The sequence below is a fragment of the Vigna umbellata genome, chromosome 9 (genome assembly GCF_029865625.1).
Source record: "Vigna umbellata cultivar VRB3 chromosome 9, Vumbellata_1.0, whole genome shotgun sequence".
Classification (NCBI taxonomy): Eukaryota; Viridiplantae; Streptophyta; class Magnoliopsida; order Fabales; family Fabaceae; genus Vigna; species Vigna umbellata.
In genome coordinates, this window is record NC_142173.1 from 31,040,444 (window position 1) to 31,055,704 (window position 15,261).

Here is a 15,261-nt window from a genome sequence, read left to right on the forward strand (position 1 = left end):
CCACTCCAATCACTTCATTAACACAAATAACTCATTGCTCAGCCCTAATTTCTTCTTCCCCAATCTCCTTTTCTTCACCAGACCCCATAACTTTGTTTATCCATCTCCATTCTCCACTTTCCAACGACAATGATAACGACGACACCACATATGAGGAAGCTTCTTCTACCAACAATGATGACGAAATTTGTTGCGCGACTCCCCTAGGTTGTTGTCGCTCCTATAGGCCTCTGTTCCCTGCCATTGACGAGGCTTCTATTTTTGGCGAGACTTTTGGAATCGTGATGAACTTCACCAATGTTATGCTATATTTTGATTCTGTGGTTGAATTAATGTTATTCACTCCGGCAAAATGACACCAATTTTAAGGTTTGTGAGAAGAAGAATGAAGAAAGAGGGCAAAGTAAAAGATGGTAGAGGGTCTCGAGCATTGATGTAGTGAAGGGGTGTTCTGGTTGTTTATGAAAAATGATAACGGAGGTCAAATGTGGGTGTTGAATACACACTCGACAGGGTACACCATATTTGTTGTTTGTTTGAACCAATGAGGTATATATTCTTCAATATTTAAATTTAAGAGAAATTTCATGTACCATGTCCAAAATCTACCACATGACACTGACTTGCACGCAATTTTCACGAACACTCAAATTAGGGTGGAGCGATGAGTTATGTGTGTTGACGAAGGTGATTGGAGTGGAAGGAACGAGGGAAATGGGTGTAGGAGAAGAGTGTGTTTGCTTTGGAAGAGAAGAAGTCGAGACCATGTGCCACTGTAATTAGGGTTAATTAATTAAATTAGTTCAACTCACACGAGCTACGTAATCAAAATTGAACATGCCATTCAAACACTGCAAACGTAATCTGCCATTAACAATTTAGATGACATCATAAAAAAAAACCAAATTAAACATAAATTACCAAAATTGAGATCAGATTGAACATTCAGAAAAAAATAATTCCTCCACTGAACAAAATCGACGAAAATAAGAACCATATTTAAGCCTAATAATTATTAAAGTCTTCCTCAAAACTTAAAATTTTAAAAATTAAAATAATAATAATAATAATAATAATAAAGTATTATGATATATTAATTTAGATATACATCTCTATCTATTTTCTTTTAGATGTGTGAACTACAATATTTTAAAAATATTAAAACTTAATAAAACAAAGATAACTTAAAATATTACCACATAAATATATTGCTAAAAAGCTTTCATCAAAATCAAATGTAATCACACCAATAACTTATAATATATATATATATATATATATATATATATATATATATATATATATATATATATATATATATATATTATGAGAATCTTTTGTATACAAATTATCAAAGATAGAACTTGATATTAACAAACTTCGGCCTTTACTAATGAAACAGTCCATCTGTTGTTATAGACAGATTCGTAAGTTTGCAAGATTAATTATGAACTTTTTTTTTTTTGCATATAATCTAAATAGTAATTACAAACACAAGACAATAAAAACACCACAAGATCAACTTTTGAACACACTCAACAACATAAGTCATATCATTGGAACACTCTAATAAGAGGATACAAACCCAATAAACTCTTGATTCCATATAAAGATATGCACTGAAACACTCCAACAACTAGGAAAAGAAAAGAATGTACCAAAATTCATAGTAAAAACATAAAGGTTAATGTCATTTATTTTGTTTTGGGATATAATTAAGTTTTGATTACATGTATTATTAACTAGTAATAAAGTTTGTTTGAATGTTGAAAGGGTGTTAAGAAGAAGGCACAAGCCATCTAGGCACGTAATGCTAATTTCATGTAAGTATCTAACTAAGATTAATGAGGTGGAGACACAATTAAGTGGTAAATATAAGATAAAAGATTAGGATCCTTCACGTAGAATTCTTGGCATGGAAATCATATAAGATTTGAAAGCTGGAAGATTACACATGTTTATCTCATAAGAGTTATATCGAGAAAGTTCTACAGAGATTTACAATGTTAATTTCAAAAGTATTTCATGCACCGTTTGTAGCTCATTTTAACTTATATGTAAAATTGTCACCACAAAAAGAGAGGAAGAGGAGGAGTTTATCTCAGCTTAAATCTGCATAATGTAGGAGAAATAAAGTTTTGTGAATTATAATAATATCATGTTATTTTGTAGTGAAAATAGAGAAAATAGCCAGCATGAAGTTGAGCCACGGTTATTGGCACTAAGCCATGGAAGAAGAAAAGATAGGACAATACATTTGAATTTTCTAGATGAGTACAGCAAGTGGAGCTGAGCCACATGAGAAAACCTTCTTCACTAAGAAAGCTGAAGCATCAAGACTTGAATCTAAAGCTACCAAGGAAACCCTCTTAAGAGGGAAAACTCAATTGTTAAGCACCAGGATAAGGGTTAAACTGATAAGGAAATCAACCCATGAAGGATCCTTATGGTTGAGCATAGAAAGTTAGGCTGAGTATTGACCAAATTGTTCTATAAAAATAAGGCTCTACCTTTGCTTTAGGAATTCAATTATGACAGCGTTAGGCATTTACTTCCTGTAATACTTATAATATATCTAGAAAGAAGCAGAAACTTGATGAAGTTCTTGTAGCAACCAATTCCAGCAATTGTATTGGTTTGGTTGTAGTATCACCAAGTGTCCTATTCACAAGGATTTGTTAAGATTTCCACTATTTACTTTTAGATTCAATGGAACAGTGTTTTTATGAAGAAATTTTGATTATATAAATAGGCAAGTTTTAATTTAGAAAATTGTAATACGGAAATGTGTGGAGAGGTTGGATTTCATTTCCTCTTCTTTAACTATACTGCTACCAATCTTTTCTACTGGTTTACTTGTTGTATGTTGTTTCAATATGTTTTGGAAGTGCTCTTTAAGGTAGCTCTAAGAGTTATTGATCTTCTCTCGTTCTTCTCTATATATATCCTAATTATTACAAGAAGAAAAGGCTTAACACTATCAGAATTGAATGTCTAAACCAAGGTATAGCCTTATTTTTATATAATAGTTTGGTTGATGCTCAACTTCACTTTTTGTGTTCAATAGGGTGTTAAAACAATATCGTCTAGGAACCCTTTATCTTGAGGTTTAACAAAAGTATCCAACGAAATAATGTCTATTAAAATAACCGTCTAGGATAACGAGCTAAACACTATATGTCATATCCTAAATGCAATATCTATCATAAAGACTAAAGAGAAGAGTCTAACATAAACACAATAGATTTGATAAACAAAATAGCATAAACGTTATAGTACACGGACCTTGCTAAACAATATAAATATAATGAACATCTAACATTATAAATCCAAATATACAAATAATACTCTTTTGTCTATTTTGTTATTTATCTTTATCTGTGCAGATACATAAAGAACAAATACTTTATTCAAATGTTCTACACTAATTCAGAAAAACATTAAGAGATATGAAGACAATCTAGAAATGTTTCTTCAATGCGTTATGAGCCTAATCCATACATGCAACATAGTTGCCTCTACAAAAACAAAGTAACATTTGTCGTAGTACAAAAGGCTACAATACCTACATCAAAGTCAATGTTTTTGAGTAACGAATCTTTTCGAAATTACTTATATAAAGAAGACCGCATGAATATAAAAATAAAAAAAAATTGCATAAATTCTTACGTTGTCATTCTCATGTCTTCTAGCTCTTTGAAAAAGAAAACTCTTTATAACACGTTTTCCAGATATAATTTATATTGATTTAAATCCTCTCTAAGAGAGCTTCTCAATTTGTACTTCCTTTTAAAAACACTTTTGTTGTGTTTAGATAATCATAAGTGATTTAAAACACTTGGTTGTTTAACTTAGAAGGAGTTAAACATTATAGTGTGTTGGACTATTTTATACCAAGAGTGGTTATACTCGTTGTAAACCAAGAGTAATAAAACTGGTTGTATCTTCTCCAAGATAGTGTAACCTTTAAGAGTGCTTAAAGGAAAACTGGATGTAGCTTTGTGTGTGTGTGAACCTTGGGGTTTTAGTATATTTAAGATGTGCATTATTAGGTAAGTATTTTTTTACTCGTAAGAATTTAATATAATATTATTATTATAATAAATTATTTAGAAATTAGAAAAATAACTTTAAATATAAAATCATGAAAGGTTGAAAATGCCTATGAACAACGTATCCCACGTCGTCATATCGATCTAATCATCCAATTCGAATGACTTATAACTTCTTCTAAATGCAAGAAACGAAGAGGCTTGAGTCCCAAAACCTCCCCAAAAACGACTATATTTTCAAAATAAGAACTGGGCAACAACCCTTAACTCTTGAGCGAACGATCGGGCCGACCAATCCTCTTAAACCCCTTCATTGGTTAGTACTGATTCGGGCTTGGAAGGTTTGTGTACCATATAAACTGCCCGGTCAACGCACCCACCACTTGATCGGTCGATCAATCCTCACCATAATGTTTTCTAGGACCTTAGAGACAAAGCTGACCAATCGATCCCATTTTCTCTGATGACATCTTGGTCACAATCTGATTAGAAGCTTCAGCACAAGCTCAATAGAATTAACAAAATAAAGAATATTTATGAGCTATTAGGCTCTAATTGGGTCAATCCTAACCAAAAGTTCATTCCAAAACTTATAAATACAGATGTAAGGTAAGAAGGTAGGTGATTACATATCTTATATATTTAAGACTTAATTGTGATAACAGATCGATATAATTAACTAATTTGAACATAAGAATGTTTTTAGTATGTACCCATCCATTCGGTTCAAACTTTTAATGGTTCGGACTTTGAAGAAGTAAGAAATAGAAAAACCTTATAAGAGAAACTCCGAATAAGACAAAGAAAATTCTTAACCCATTATTCCAAACATAATATATATATATATATATAATAAAAATGGAAATATCCCACTCATATCCTACTTGGGTTGGTGCTAAGGCCGGTAAATAAAGTAAAAAATAAAAGCACAACAAGAAAAAAGAAAAAGGCCTATGAAAAATTTGCACATGAAGAAACCTATGGTTCTTAACAAGTGGTTTTGTGATTGAGAAGCGTTGAGATCTTTGTCTAATTTGTTGTTGGTATAAGGATCATCAAACCGAATGTCTTCCATCATGCTGTTTTCCTTTTTGAATACATGAATTCCTGTTGCTTTAACAATTGAGGACTCTATCACACCTTCATATGTAACCTTCACATGCTTCCATTCCTTTTGTAAAGGTTGTTCAAACAAATTACTATAGGTAGGTAGCTTTTGTAGATCAAAAAGGTATGTTTGATCGAATTCAAACATCCTCTCTATCTCCTTGAAATAAAAGGCTCGTGATTCTTGAACTTTGCCATCAATGAACACCATAGGTCTAATGAAACCAAACTCATCTTTATCACCCACAGGTGCTATAAGAAGAGAAAGAACTTTGGCAGGAAACTTATTACGAAACCAGAAAGAACAAGAAGGTCCACTGCTCTGGAGATCAACCCACTCTGGAAAACTTGCTCCTGGAAACCAGAACTCAGTTTTTCTAGCTTCATGCAGTTGCTGCTAATCATACATAATTCATAAAGAACTCATTAGCTTACCAACATTAAGAGCACTACGTATTATCAATAAAAAATTTTAAGAGCAAGACAAAATTAACCTTATTTAGCAACATGCTTAAGCTGGAGGAAGTCAAGGATATACAGTTTATTGCCTTGAAAAGTTTTAATTTTGGTGGAAACCCTCTGATTTCCTGAAGATGCTTGCAATGACTCACATCAAGAGTGCAGAGGTTGTGAAATTCTTTGAGGCATTCGGGAAGCTGTGTGAAGTTATTGTTCCGTAGAAATAAACTACGCACTTGTGCCAACCGCATGAAACCTACTGAAAAGAAGTCATCATCCAGGTTGCAAGAAAAGGCCGAAAACCAATCTACCTTTGAAGGAACCATTGAGCCTACATTATCTTCAGCATCTTCTGATTTTACCCATTGCCACCCCTTGCAATTAGTAACAGTAAAGTCAAACAAGTTAGGCATCGTTGCAATGCTACTTGGTAAGTGAACAATTTCACATGACAAGAATAAGTCTTCGAGTCCAATAAGATTTTGAAACGACAGTGGCAATTCTTTAATGGGAAGCTCCTCCAATTGAAGTACCCTTATGTTTCCCATCTTTCCTAGTATTTCTGGAAATTTCTCAAGATTCGAACAAAATGAAAGTTCTAGTCTTTCAAGAGTGGGCAAGTTGAGAGGTGGAAAACTCATAAGCTTGATGCAACCTTCCGCATTCAATATTTTAAGTTTACTCATAAAACCAACTGAGTCGTGAACTTCAACTAAACTCTCACAATCTTTAAATGAAACTTCCTCTAAATTTCCGAGATCAGACATATCGGGTGTCTGTGTTAAAAATTTGCACCGGTCAAAATTCAAGACCGTTAGATTCTCGAACTTCTGCAAAGAAAATAAAAAGAAAAAAAGTTAAGATATTTATGTTGTTTTTAATGATTTACAAGATGAGGAAAACACTGTTTAAGCTTGCCTTTGATGAGCCAAGGAATCCAAATGACGTAAAATAACTGTGAGGTAACTTGCATGTCACAAGCTTGTTCGGATCAAAATTTGATGGTAAACAATTTGAAGGGTATCCATGCCATTCCAGTACTCTCAAACTTTCCGGAAAATAATTGGGACCTTTGAAAAATTTACCATTTCTAATGATAAGTATTTTAAGGTTTTTCATCCTTCTGAAGGCGTTGGCATTCCATTCTATCGTTTCTTCTTTTTCAGATATAGACAAATCCAGGCATATGATTTCAGTTTCGCTAGTTCCCTGTTAATGCAAAACTCACATTCACGAATCAAAAAATTCCCGTGTTAAAAGAACTTTGCAATTTGTTAAGAGAAAAAAAAATACTATGATAAAAATATTAAATCATCGATGAAACTTACTTACCTTGTTGTCTTTTAAAACATGAATGATATCTTTCCCTAACCATAATCTCCTGCGCTTCCCTACCTCTTTGGGTGACTTTTGCAGGTCAATTTGTCTACCCATGTCCTCAATCAAGTCGTGCATTTCAATTACATTAAACCTTTCACGCCCAACCTTTATGAGAGATTTTTTCACCAACACCCCAATGTGATGTTTCATGTTGTTATCATAAAGAACACCAAGTATTTGTTCAACTTCTTTCAAACTACTTCCTTTCAAGCAACAGGCGATGTCAAGAAAGACATTCTTTTCTTCTTCCCCCAAAGCATCAAAGCTTACTTTAAGTATCTCTATAATTTCACCGTTTGGAATTCTTTTGTAATGTTCAATCGCAGACTCCCATTCTTCTACACTTTTTCCAACCAAGTTGGAACCTATTACTTCTAAAGCCAATGGAAGACCAGAAGCATAAGTCACTACACGTTTCAACACGTCCTTGTAACTTGGATCGACCTTTTCCCTTTTGAAAGCATTCCATATAAGCAATTGAAGAGAATCATTCTTATTCAATTCCTTCACCTCATAAGTTCTTTCAATCTCATGACATTTTAGCAGCTGTTCGTCCCGAGTGGTAACGATAACTCTGCTGCCAGGAGCAAACCAATCAGATCTTCCAGCAAATGCCTGTAACTGCTTTCTGTTGTCAACATCGTCTAGAATCAAGAGAACTTTCTTTCTACCAAGCCTTTGTTGTATCACTGAAATTCCTCTTTGCACACTTGCTAAGTTGATGTCCTTCTCTCCAAGTAGTTCAGAAAGAAGGACGGTCTGGAGGTGTTTTTGTTGGGTAAACTTTAAAAGGGTCCACACGGTTTTATTTGTTTGTTTGTGATGATTGTAAATACCACTACACCGAAAGTAGCCATCCACTTCACTAACCACTATTTGGCTTTTTGTGTGCAACTCACTTATAAAAGTGATTGAAGAAGTGGTTGTAAAATACCCACCACCGAGAAGAAAGAACATAGAAGGGAAGGTGTGGTCGGGTGACACACTACAAGTGTGTGCACCGTGGAGAATGGGCAGTGAGAAAGGAGAGAGTCTCCATGTTTGTGTATTGTGTGAGAGAAAGAGTGAAAATGGGTTGTGTGTTGTGAGTTGTATGTTGTGAGTTTGAGAGATTAATGTGTTGTGTTTGTATTTGTATGTTCTGGATAGTTTGTCCAGAAAATTTATATATATACATAATGAAGAGTATATTTCCCGGATAATACAAATTGGTATTATACCTCCCAATTCGATTTCTACAAATTGGTATCAGAGCCACGGACGGAGGATGTCTTCAGACGGTGTCCAGCTACAGGTAGCAGCATGTCACGGGCTGGAGGTGTGCACGGGAACGTGAAAGCAGAGAGGAGAACTGTGACGTCCAGCGGGTTCACGTCCAACCTTGGGAAGCACACAACAGCTTTGGAGTTGCACACGGTCACAGCCCACGAAGAAGCGTTCCAGCAGAAGCTGGCAGCGCGTACGGAGAGAGACGGAGGAGAAGCTGGCGTGCGTGGTACCTGTGCCGGTGGCGGCAATGATGGAAGACTCTGGCGGAGCAGATGACGGCGCGTCCACAGGCGAGCCAGCTGGAGTGTCTCCCGCAGGTGCCGGGGGAGACGCTGGAAGTGGCGAAGGCGTTTCCGCAGGAGTTGGTGCCGAAGATGGAGAAGGCGAGCAAGCTGGTTCCGGGGCTGGAGCGGGCGACAGCGACGTTGGAGGCTAACGTGTTGATGGCGTCTTCCGCACATGAAGTCCAGCAGCCAAGAGAGTTGGTGTGTTGGTGTGCAAAGAGAGGGGGCTGGAACGTATTGGAGCAGCCACCAAACAGCAGGGAAAAGAAGAAGCAACAGCGTTTTAGAAGTGCACACGGCAGCAAGCAAAGAAGGAGAGCATAGCTCTCGGTCGTGGCCATTGAAGAAAAGAAGAAGGCATGGGTCCCATTGTTTAAGGGTGTATACCTTACTTGAAGTGGAAAGCCGTGTGGGAATAAAAGAGGGGGCCGTGAGGTGAAGAGGAAGCCCGTGAGAGAGGGTTTCACTTAGATTCATTTGAAAGGAGCAATAAGAAATGGAGGGCCTCTCCATGTGTTTTGGAAAATGTGGAAGAGAAGGACAAAAGAATAAAGATGTAGCTTTTGAGAAAAGTGGAGGGCCACCCCTTATTTTTAGCATGCGTCCAGGAGCACTACAAAAGATGGATTCAAGAAAGTTATATAAAAAAAAATCTTTAAAAAAAACATGCACATGAGAACGGCCAAAGAAAAAAGGATCCATCTTTCATTTTGAAAGGCAGTGTGCACAAGGGAAGGAGAGCCGAGAGGTGCTGAGAATTCATTCTTGTGGGTTAAAAAAAATGTAGCTGATTTAATTGGGAGAACTTTGAGTGTCCGAAAAAAAAGGATAGTGAAAAAGAGAGAGAGTTTGAGTATTCGAAAAAATAGAGAGATTAAGAGATGACTAATCTTGCTAACAGTGTCCTTAATTAAGTTGACAGAGTGTGTCGACTATGGTGATTGGAGTCTGCAGATGAAAGCTTTTGTTGGATCCCGGTGTTTGGGATGTTGTGGATTGTGGGAAACGAGTACCCACAGAGAAGGAAGAGCAAATCTGTGACCCATATTGTTGAGTTGAAAAGGACGCCTGTGAAGGAGGAGTCCAGCGGTGAGAAGATAGCAAAGGAGGCATCTTCAAGAGACGCGAGTGAAGGACAGAGAAGTCCAGCGGTGAGAAGATAGCAAAGGAGGCATCTTCAATAGACGCGTGCAGGGGACAACTGTGTTAGGCAAGACGAAGTTTGAAAATTTGAAGGAGAAAGTGGCAGATCAACTCGGCAGAAATGGAGAGTCGCTGCCTGTCAGCCGAGTTGTGGAGAAGAGTTTGAAATCATGAACGAATGATTTCGAAAGTTTTGTGTGCGTCATCGAGGAGTGGAAGGACCTATCAAAGCTCTTGGGTAAAGAGGTTGATCGGGTTCTAGAGACGCACCAGCAGCGGAGATTTGAGCCACTAGATCGAATGCTTCGGGAAAAGTTTGATTTGAAGAGGAGGAATTCAGAACACTCAAGACCTAGACGATCCAGGGAGAAGAGATCGAGAACAGGGAGCAGAAGATCTGGGAGAAAAGAAAAAAATCGAGATGATGGGATATAGTGTAAGAAGACCAATTTAAAGTTTACGGGGGAGTTTTGTTGGGTAAACTTTAAAAGGGTCCACACGGTTTTATTTGTTTGTTTGTGATGATTGTAACTACCACACTACACCGAAAGTAGCCATCCACTTCACTAACCACTATTTGGCTTTTTGTGTGCAACTCACTTATAAAAGTGATTGAAGAAGTGGTTGTAAAATACCCACCACCGAGAAGAAAGAACATACAAGGGAAGGTGTGGTCGGGTGACACACTACAAGTGTGTGCACCGTGGAGAATGGGCAGTGAGAAAGGAGAGAGTCTCCATGTTTGTGTATTGTGTGAGAGAAAGAGTGAAAATGGGTTGTGTGTTGTGAGTTGTATGTTGTGAGTTTGAGAGATTAATGTGTTGTGTTTGTATTTGTATGTTCTGGATAGTTTGTCCAGAAAATTTATATATATACATAATGAAGAGTATATTTCCCGGATAATACAAATTGGTATTATACCTCCCAATTCGATTTCTACAGTTTTAACCCATGTTTATTTGATTCTTCTCTTACATTTTGAAGAAAACATGAACTATCAAAATCATCAGCAATCAAATTATAAACTGCTAGAGAAAGTGTTGTTTTTCCTAACCCACCCATTCCATGGATCCCTATCATGTGGACAACATCATCCGATCCAACATCCAAAAGTTTCTTGACTTGCAGCACCTGTGACAGTAGGCCAACTGGGTAATCCGCAACATGTAAAGGAGCACGATTAATCTCCCTGGAAACCCGTTCAACAATTCTCTCAGTAAACTCGTACTGGTATTCATGCCTGTTCCAAAAATTGAAGTTTTAATCAAGTTAAACTAGAGGCATTGTATCCATGTCTTGATACGTATACTGATTTTCAATAAAATAAAAAGATCGGCAAGGTGGGTACCCATCTTTGAAGTGATAGCCAGAGAAGTCAGCAACTTGACGCAGAGCAATCTTCCATTTCTGTAACTTCTCCTTCTGCGCTTTGAACCTCTTTTGATGCTTAGCCAATGCTTCTTCGTAGGTACCTTTCTGGTGTCTGACATAAGAAGGATCCACCTTATAAAACACTGGTATAACCAACAGCCCTTCACTTTGGCAGTGAAGGATTGTTGTGAGTTCATCCAAGCAGAAGGAGGAAGAAGCATAGTTGTGAGAGAGTACAACGATGGCAATCCTAGACTCTTCAATTGCTTTCAGAAGTGCTGGTGTGATTTCGTCTCCGCTTTGAAGTTTGTCATCATCGATGAAAGTGTGAAGTCCCCTGTCACAGAGAGCTCTGTAGAGATTACCGGTGAAACCATAACGCGTGTCTTCCCCTCTAAAGCTGAGGAACACATCGTACGTGAATCTACGGGAACTTAGAGTTGCCATTAGAACAAATTGTTAGCGTGTTGGGACTGTAAATGGAATCAAACTTTGAATAAACATGAAATTCCAAGATTGAAATGTAAGGTAATGCAGAGTCAAGAGCCAAGCAGGAATTAGCGTACTGTCCTCTCGTACGTTAAAGCGCGTGAAACTTTTGGAAATATCTTTGTTTCGGTCTTTCTGAAACCTTTGGAAAATATCTTTGTTTCGGTCTTTCTGATTTGTCTCACTGTATTGGTCAATTGTGAATGCTTTTTAGTTTTTCTCAATTTCAATCTTTCTTCTCTTTGGTCATCTAAAAGTTGATTATATGTTTATTGTTATTTTTAATTAATTTTCTATCAATTTTAAACTTAATTTATTACATAATATTTTAAAAAATAAAAGTAGTTTCTCTTGATTTAAAATTTTGATTCTAGAATTTGATAATGATTCTATGGATAACTTCAATTTTATAGCAAAAATCCAACCTATTGGCCCCACCTAATCGTAATTCATATGGGACTTTTGCTTCCTGTACTCTAATATTGTATTGGGGTTTGTCTATATTTAAATTTAAATCTAGATACATTTTAATGACAAACAACATTAAGAAGAGGATCCCATGTTGTAGAAAAAGATATAAAACTTCAAGGAATTATTAAAGCACTGAAGTTTTACTTTCATCTAGTTTATAAAAAAATACTAAAAATACCTTATAAGTTAATCCAAAAAAATCTCTTTATTTTGATATTCTAAAAATTCTAAATTTTTTTCAGCGAAAATAAATACTATAGAATTGATAATGATTAATTGACAGAGGTCATGAATTGAATTGAGAAAATATTTTAAAAGTAATGTAAAATGGAATTAGTTAAAATTTTAAAGATTTGATAGGTCAGGTACTCGTATTAAAAGTTTGCAGTCGTCAAAATTCAAGGCGGTTAGATTCTCAAACTTCTGCAAATAAAAACAAGTAAAAGAAATAAGAAGGCAATGAAGAAACTTAGAGTGCATTATAAATTTAAAAGATGAGGAAAATGTACTCTTTTTAAACTTAAAAAGTAAAAAATATATAACTTTAAAATTGAGTTCATAAAATATATTCTTTATTTTATGCTTCTATTCTTTCTTGAATAAGAACTGAAAACCTATTTTTATATTATTTTTTAAGAAAATCTAATTTCTTTTTATTTTTATATATTTTAAGTTATAAAATATGTGTTACTATCAAGGGCAGACAACCGACCGGGAAGGTTTTAGAGAGGGCCGATCGGGTAGAAGCATAGCTAATCTATCCGATCGGGCGCCTCGGCCTGATACGTCCGATCGGTTCTCTTAGGGGTAATACGACCAAGCTGGGCGAACACCTAAAGTTATGGGCGGGCACTAGTACAAAAAGGAGAAATGGCATCGGTTAAATTTGCTTTTATGCATCGGTTCTACAACCGAGGTATATACGGACGAGGTAAAAAGAAGCAGGTTTATACCTCGGTTCTGAACCGGGGTAATACGAGAGAGGATTATGCCTCGGTTCTTGATAACCGAGGCAATTGCGTGTTTTTTTGTATGCAGGATTATATTGGTTTTTTGTATGCATTTGGATTATTTTGGTTGCACAGAAGCAAAAGGGTTATTTTTTCCTTTCCTTTCACAAAACCAAATCGCAGATTCACAAAACCAAATCGTAGAATATCAACAAGAAGCAATTACTTTCCCAGTCGTGGTTCAACAAGAAGCAATTATTTTGGTCCAACGTGATTCAATCACTTTCCCAGTCCAGCCTTAACAAAATCACTCCCAAAATAACAAAGAAAAAAATAACACTTGTAAGAATCAATTGAGAACGATTTGGGTTTTGAAGCAATGAGAACGATTTGGGTTTAGTTGGCGGAGGTTGTCATCACCAACTCTGAGAACGATTTGGGGGAAGAACGGATGCTCCTGCAAGCCCAAACCAGAACAGAGAAAAGAAAAGATGAAGGTTGATGCCTCCCCTCTTCGTGACTTCGCCAACGCTGCAGAAACGCCACCGCTGCAATGCAGAAACGCCACTGCTGCAGGACCGCGACTTCGCCACCACCTCGCCGCCACCTCTTCGTGCCTCGCCAATGCCACCGCTGCCACCGCTGCAGGACGCCCTTGCCGCTACTCGCCACCACCTCACCGCGACCTCACTACGGTCTCGCTGCGGCCTCGTCACGTTCTCGCTACCTCCTCCGGCCCTCAATGACGCTGCCTCCGCCGTTTCTCCTCCTCCTCTGTCGCGCCGTTCGTCCCCGTCATTCGCTTCCTCCCCCGCCACCTCAATCGATGCTTCCTCCGCCGTTTCTCCTCCTCCTCTGTCGCGTCGTTCGTCCCCGCGCCGTTCGCTTCCTCCCCCGCCACCTCAATCGACGCTTCCTCCGCCGTTTCTCCTCGTCCTCTGTCGTGTCGTTCGTCCCCGCGTCGTTCGCTTCCTCCCCAGCCACCTCAATCGACGCTTCCTCCGCCGTTTCTCCTTGTCCTCTATCGCGTCGTCCCCCCTGTTCGTCATGCGCCGCTCTTCCTCTGCCACCGCCGACTGCAGGGTCTGCCTCTCCAAGTTCCGTCACCATATTTGGGGTTGGCAGTGGTGTGGTTTAGTTGTGGGAAAGGTAGGTGGCGAAGAAGTGAGCAGGGTTTGAGAGAAAGGTAGGGTTTGAGAGAAAGGTAGAGTTTTAGAGAAAGGTAGGTTTTGAGAGCAGCAGTAGTTCAGGTAAAAAAGCTGTGAAATTTTAGGCCTCGGTCCTATTTTAACCGAAGCATAAACCTATTTCAACACCACTTCTTTTTAGAACCGAAGCGTATCAGGACAAAACACATAGTATTAGGCCTCGGTCCTATTTAAACGAGGCATAAACTTATTTCAACACCAGTTTTTTCAGAACCGGAGTATATAAGTTCGTCTAAATTACAAGTTTGCCACCGCTTATGTATATGCTTCGGTTTTCCTTTAACCGAAGCCTATTAGGCGAGTTAAAAAGCCTATTTTTTACTAGTGGGGGGACAGCAGTTGAAGGTTCATGAATAATTAGTTAATGAGGTAACGGTCATTGTCGAGTATTTAAGGTACGCATTGAAAGTCATTAAAAGGTAAATTAATGGGGAATATTCTCTGAAATCATATAAATAGCAGTCAAAGGAGAAGGTAAACTCTCTGTTCTTTCTGTGATAATTACATAGACTTGCTAAAAGCCCATTCTGACTTGAGCGTCGGAGTGTTTCCTGCAGGTCAACCCCTTTGCGTGGAGGACGAGCATGGAGAGAGGAAGAGAGCGAGCGTTAGGAACGAAGGAAGAAGGAACCGATTGGAGGCGGATGAGTGTTTCCGGGCGGAGGCAGCAGGAGTTTCCCCAGTCCCATTCAGCAGAAACAACATGTTTTCTATTAAGAAATAGAGTCATCACTAACTTTTTCACTTCCACATTAAATAAAAGAGATTAGAAAAAGTATTTTCATTGGGAACAACAAATTATGAAATAGAAAATAAAATACAAGACAAAAGAACGAACTTTTAACCGTTTTCGAAATGGGAAGAAAAGGGATGCTTATAGTGTCAATGCGGCGACACACTTCGAGAAAGGGAAGGAAAGAGAGTGAAAGAATGATGACTAAAGTGACAATGTAGTTCGTGTTTGGCGATGAGGAAGGGAGCAAAGTAGATCTTATAGTGAAAAATTGATGTGACACAAATGAAAAAAAATTCGATGAAAATGTAATTTTAATCTTAGGAGATGAATAAGACTCGATTC

At 37.6% G+C, this 15,261-nt stretch overlaps 1 protein-coding gene across 2 annotated transcripts; it reads right to left on the reverse strand.

Annotated features, from left to right (window-relative positions):
* Positions 1 to 4,871: 4,871 nt before the first annotated feature.
* LOC124827343 (TMV resistance protein N-like) lies at positions 4,872 to 11,825 on the reverse strand. Of its 2 annotated transcripts, XM_088098810.1 has the most exons (6): positions 11,043 to 11,825; positions 10,641 to 10,934; positions 6,951 to 7,770; positions 6,537 to 6,827; positions 5,654 to 6,448; positions 4,872 to 5,553 (listed from the first exon to the last, which is right to left on the reverse strand). In XM_088098810.1, the coding sequence occupies exons 1-6, from the start codon at positions 11,510 to 11,512 to the stop codon at positions 4,948 to 4,950; spliced, it is 3,276 nt and encodes a 1,091-aa protein (XP_087954936.1). In that variant the 5' UTR covers positions 11,513 to 11,825; the 3' UTR covers positions 4,872 to 4,947. The 2 variants fall into 2 exon arrangements, with proteins under 2 accessions (XP_087954936.1, XP_087954935.1); XM_088098809.1 differs by lacking the exons at positions 10,641 to 10,934; positions 11,043 to 11,825 and having other exon boundaries at positions 4,872 to 5,556; positions 6,951 to 7,955.
* Between the last annotated feature and the right edge of the window lie 3,436 nt (positions 11,826 to 15,261).